Below are 6,251 nucleotides of genomic sequence, written 5' to 3'. Positions count from 1 at the left end.
TTTTTTGAGGAATTTTCGTTGATTATTAATTAGCAAAGCTTAACTGAGAAAAAATAAAAACAAATTGGTAATCTTCAAGTACCAAAGATGTTTAAAATATATAAAACAAAAGACAGTATTCTTCCGATTTCTCGGTATTAAACACTAAAAATTCGAGTCTATTATTTTAATATAGTAGTATAGATTCATTTTACAAATGAAGAATATGAAATTTTTGCATTTCGCCAGATCGTTTTTGCCTGTGAAATTAAGACAACCAAAACATGTGAATATATCATTTATTATCATAAAAGCAAATGACGTAATCAATAGCATATATATACATTTAATTGACTGAAGCGAAATAAAATGTCTATATACATGATCATCATTAAAATATCGGTATACTAATATTTCTTTAACTCCTCCGTTCCCACACAACGAATACAGCTCCAGACAGATTACCTGGCACTGTACTGATTTCTGACGTTACAAAAATTTTGATAAAATGGAAACAAACATTTCATTAGCGAATCAAGATTAATGATTATACTGTTAAAATCCAAAATCAAGTAATATTATTGAATTGTTTTGCTTTATGCAATCCTGTATATCGCAACATCTAATGATATATAGATTCTATCATTAATTAAGAGGTGTTGTGGTATTGTTTTTTGGGTTTTTTTGTTTTTGTTTTTGTTTTGCTTTTCGCTATACAGTATTATATATAAGTGGATACTAGACCTATGCAGTAAAGTTGTAGAAATAGTAAAAGTCAAAGTCATACATGTATACATGAATGTCAAATACCAATTACTAGAACTGTAACAGAATGAGAAATAACACAGACGTGCCTTCATTTTTCTAGATATTTGATTCTTTTGGCGATTCCGGTCAGACACTCTCCCACCATCATATCACCGTCACCAAGGATACACACGCCGTGTGGATCTTTTATTCCTCCTTCAGGAATGATGTACCTCAGGAATCGCCCGTCTCTGTCCAGCATGGAAATCTTTTTACCAACACCACCTGTCACGATGACGTGACCGACAGAATCAGTGACGACTGAACAAGCGAAAAATTCACTGTCCTTCCCCGAATACGAGTACCGGAATATGCCCAATCTATCGACAGCAATGACTGCTTTTTTCTCCCAGTCAGTTACAATGATGTCCCCGTTAACATTCTCAGTGATGTAAACCGCCCATATGTACAGAGGTTGACACTGCGAGTCGTACTGGATTTCCTGGAGCACGGTACCGGTACTGCTGTATCGGACGACTTTGGACTGATCGTCTTTACGGAGACAGACCAGTAGATCACCGGACGCGGCGCTTGTGACACTGTATGGCCTCCAGTCCCCGGTAGTGAACATTGTCACCACAGTGTTGGTGTCAGATATCAATTTCACGGCTTTATTATTTTGATCAATGTACACTACTTGTTTGTTGTACAAACATAAGTACAAGCCTGTGACAGTAATGCTGACGGTGTGGTGGAGGTGTCCCTGGAGATCAAACAACTTCAGTTCGTAGCTTATTCCTCCCATCCACACTTTGTTATCGTCGGTAACGGCCATGCCATACAGACCATTATTATTTTTATCAGCAGGAAACCCAGTGTCTATAACAGAAGTAACTGTTGGTACATCTAATATTCTTCTACCCGGTAACTCCCTTTCTTTGAATTCATCTTCCAAGAGCGAAGATTTTTTCTCTGGCAATTTTTCAACGTATCCAAAATAAGTTTGCATATAATTTGGATCTATTTTGCATTCATAAAATGACGGAAATGAATACTGTGAGAACTCATTTAAATTCTGATGATTCTGAATCACTGGCACAAAAGTCTGCATTTCTTTAACATTTTTTGATTTCTTTAATTTTACTGTTTTCCCGTTCATTTCGTCCACTTTTCCAATCATTTTTTCAAATTCTTTCTTTTGTTTCTGTAGTTCAGCCTCGTGTTCCTTTTGCATGTCATCCAGTTCCTGGTGAAGTTTTTTCATGGTCTCCTCGATCTGTTTGTGCCACTCTTCTCCCCGCGCTGTAACTTCATCTTTCCTCTGTTTGTAAATCGAGGATATTGAGGACAGCAGCTTCGTCGTGTGTTCCAGAATTCTTTCTAATTCATGTTTGGATGACTGAAGTCGATCATTTTCCTTTGCAATAACTTTTAAAAGTTCTTCAATTTTATCGGACAGCTCAGACATTTCGTGCGATTTGTGTTTGATAGATACACAAAGGATGCAAATCGGGGCATCACACGTTTTACAGTATGCAGAACAATCGTTTTTGGGGTGGGAATCACAATGGCATGTGTCGTCATCATCCTTGCTGGCGAAATCTACAATTTCATGAACGTTTGTAGATTTCGCGCGTAGATGTATGGTGACACAGGGGTCGCAGAGATTGACCCCGCATCGTCTGCAGAAAAACGAGACTGGTTGCTGACACAGGTCACATTCCACCAAATGCTGGGCTTCATTTCTAGATTCCATCATCTCCTACCCTGAGAAAATAGTAATCAGAAATATTTATTATATAATTTATTTCCTGAAATGGTCATTTAATACATGCCTGAAAAGATTTTTTACGAAACACTATTATCAGTATTCATTAGAATTCTAAGAACTGTTATAATAATTTTTAACAAATCTTCTACTCATAAGTTTCTTCTATGTAACACGCATGATTTAACCTATTTAGATATTAATATTTTAAAAAATGAAGAACTTCATAAGAGAAACCTTTAGTATACCCTGTTGTTCATTTCCATTTTGTTCAACTTCGATAGACTTTTCCTGAAAATTATTTAGCTACCGCTAGCGCTAGGAATACAGGTATATCGTAGGATCCCGGGTCACTTAGGAGTAAGATTAGTATTTCCTGAGCAATTAACACACGCCCTTAATTTGTGTCAGAAGTTTACTGGCAATCGGTTAATCTAAAAGCTATTATTTATACTTTCATTATTTTAAAATTTACCGGTTTTCCAATCCCGTGTTAATATAAAGGTGATACTTTAAAGTTTCTAATTTACATTAGATGAAAAAAGGAATCAGTTTGTAACTGCTGAGACATGCTAACCCTGCAGCAGGCACGTAATCGGGGTTCTTTTTATTTGGAGGGGGGGGGGTTGAGGTAGACAGACTCATTCAAATAAAAAAAAAGGCTAATTCCCAAATCTTGAAAACCCCTATCCTTGGAAGTGGGAGTCGGTAGTACCTCAAACTTCAGTTTCAATGTTCCTTTCCTTAATTTCACTTCACCCCCCTCCCCCCAATGCTACGTGCATGTACATACATGTACTAATAAATGTCCCTTGAAATCTTTGTAAACTGGCACCATACCAACATTATACATGCACGTGTTAAAAACTAAGTAGCATTTAAGGTAGCTCGACTTACCGATATAATATCATTTGACTGATCAATAAAAAATGTTCAATAAAAACAAATATCTTTTTTTTAACAAAATTAATTCCCAAATAAGAGACTGATTTAATCTATGATTTTTTGGGGTATTTTAAATTGTTTTTGCTGCTAACAAGATATTTTACAGCTTAAAATTTGGTCTTGATTAATCTATTTAGAGTCAGGAAGGGTCGTATATTTTTTCCAAAACAATTATTTCACTAGTTAGTTTTTTAAGGTGTAAGGTAGATAAATCCAATTTCTTTACGTCACCGTTTACAAATTATGCTTGTTTTATTGTTGTTAGGTCCTCCATGGATTCATGATTCACAGATAAACTTTATTCTATTTACACGATCAGATCAATGAGATAAATAAACCGTATCAGTGTGCGAAATTAACGGTAGACCGATAGACAAAATCTATAGAAAATACGCCCGGTCTATAGTAACTCGAATATTTGTAGACCAACTTGTCTATAGAACGAAGGCAGCCTGTCGTCTAGTCGATTGAACGTTTTACTCAATATCTTTTTAAATACACTGCAATAAGAAGCAGAATGTATATATATGCCATGTGCTATTTAAAAGTCAAAAACAATATTCAGAGCATGTCATTTTTTGACAAACTGAAGTATTCACAAGGTGCTAGAACTGGGAAAAAAACCCGGATAGTCATACATTATTCTAGTTTTCGCATTCGTGAACCCAGACTGCACACCTGGAATTCATGACCGACGTTCAGTTTTCCTTACGTTGTCTCACGGGCCCTGGAAGTTATTGTTAATATATTGCATGTGCATGTATAAAAAAGTAAGGGTAGGACACTCTTTTTGGGGCGAAATCGGGTTTGACAAAGTCTGGGCGTTCCTCAAACGAAATTTCGCGATAAATCGTTCAAGTATACTTTACTTACGACATATGTATACATTCGATCCGCTCCAATGCTGTTACGTCGAAGAAAAAGGTGTTTTTTTTACATCCAAGTGCCTAAGAATTTCGCTAGACTGGTTTATATCCGGTTTAATCGCAGTGAATCAAAAGATAAGTTCTGATTGGTTAATAATAAAATAAATCTGCTCGTCAATAAGGTGGCGAAACTGATAACAATTTATGGTGAATATGTATCAGATGTTTGAAAGGAGTTATGTATATAGATACTGGGTAGTTTGGCCTTTCAACAATGAAATGCGAGAATAATGAAGAAGATTGACAAATATCGATAAGAAATTAAAGAATTTATTTCATTATTGACCAATCAGAACTTATCTTTCAATTTACCTTTCGATTCACTGCGATTAAACCGGATGTAAACCAGTCTAGCGAAATTCTTAGGCACTTGGATGTAAAAAAAACACCTTTTTCTTCGACGTAACAGCATTGGAGCGGATCGAATGTATACATATGTCGTAAGTAAAGTATACTTGAACGATTTATCGCGAAATTTCGTTTGAGGAACGCCCAGACTTTGTCAAACCCGATTTCGCCCCAAAAAGAGTGTCCTACCCTTACTTTTTTATACATGCACATGCAATATATTTACAATAACTTCCAGGGCCCGTGCGTTGTCTTAGATTCTGCGCTTTTGTTTCCTTTTGTATCGTGTTATCTACAGTATTCAAGGGAATAGGGTATTTTATATATCTATTTTCCTTTACTTTATCTGAGTTTATTTGATTGGTATTACAAAATAATCATTACAAGGCAATGTCACTGTGTGTGGGTTTAGAGCCGAGCACCCTTCACCATGTCCTATAGTATGAGTTCCTATTGTGTTGTGAAGTACCAGGTTATTTCACCATGTTCACCCTAGGACCTGAATAAAAATACAATACAAATAAAGAATAAAAAATTTTAATGTTCTTGGTGTATAAGAAATCAGTCAGGTCTATATATTTTGAAAATGTTGTAGACCGATTGTCTATAGTACAAAAAAGTTAATTTCGCACACTGCCGTATTTAAATTTAACTATACCCCAAATATCTTCTTGACTAGATAAACATGTCAGTGGGACAAAAGTCAGTTACAACTTACACATGCGCAATCAGAACGTGATGTGCATGCATGGCCATGTCATGTCACGAAATAAAATTCCAAATAGCTCCCAATTCATTAAATTACTTTATCAATATTTTATAATTAAAAATAAAAATTTAAAAAAACCAGACAAATCGTATACATGAATATTTATTGAATTTGATAGTCTAGATACCAGTCTTGGCAATATGCCTGCAAGTGTACAGATCATTTATGCATTTTTCTCTTATTACAATTTAGGTTCAATATAACACAGACAGTCTAGATTAAAAAAAAATACCTCATATAATGCAGATCAGTCCCATTAGGAAAGAAAATTCCTCTCGAAGGAAATATGGACGCAAACAAAATCAACTTTCGGTTTGACAATGGTCCCGACACACTTCCTCGGTTGTTCTGATCACGCCCGCCCTAACCGTAACCGTAATCCGTAACCGATGAAAAAAATCGCGGTTACGGAAATTGCCGAGTAGTTACGATTGGTTGAAGGTATTAACGGGTCAAGGGGGATGGGGGGGGTAATAAAAGGGATATTTTATCGAACTTGCATCTCGGGGTTTTTTTTGGCTTTGGAAACGTGTAAAAAAAATTACAATATTTAAAATTGATAATTTTATTGATCAAATTCTACCTATACCTAGCCAATCAGTTTTACCTTGAAACGATCAAATCTACATTCCCAGATATGTGTACATTTGTATCACATTGTTGTCTGGATTTGAGGGAGAAAATCAATAGCAGTATTAGTTTCACCATAATTGATTTATCATTCTTTGTAAACTTCACTTAAGTTTCGCTTTAATTTCTTTAACAAACT

General features: G+C 35.4%; 1 protein-coding gene across 1 annotated transcript; it reads right to left on the bottom strand.

Moving 5' to 3' along the window:
• Positions 1–268: 268 nt before the first annotated feature.
• On the bottom strand, positions 269–5,875 carry LOC128175724 (uncharacterized). Its single transcript, XM_052841551.1, has 2 exons — positions 5,715–5,875; positions 269–2,493 (listed from the first exon to the last, which is right to left on the bottom strand). Exon 2 carries the CDS (start codon positions 2,483–2,485, stop codon positions 836–838), a length of 1,650 nt encoding a protein of 549 aa, XP_052697511.1. The 5' UTR covers positions 2,486–2,493; positions 5,715–5,875; the 3' UTR covers positions 269–835.
• Positions 5,876–6,251: the final 376 nt, after the last annotated feature.

This window comes from Crassostrea angulata, chromosome 3 (assembly GCF_025612915.1).
Source record: "Crassostrea angulata isolate pt1a10 chromosome 3, ASM2561291v2, whole genome shotgun sequence".
Taxonomy (NCBI): domain Eukaryota; kingdom Metazoa; phylum Mollusca; class Bivalvia; order Ostreida; family Ostreidae; genus Magallana; species Magallana angulata.
This window is presented reverse-complemented; position numbering and strand designations above follow the sequence as displayed.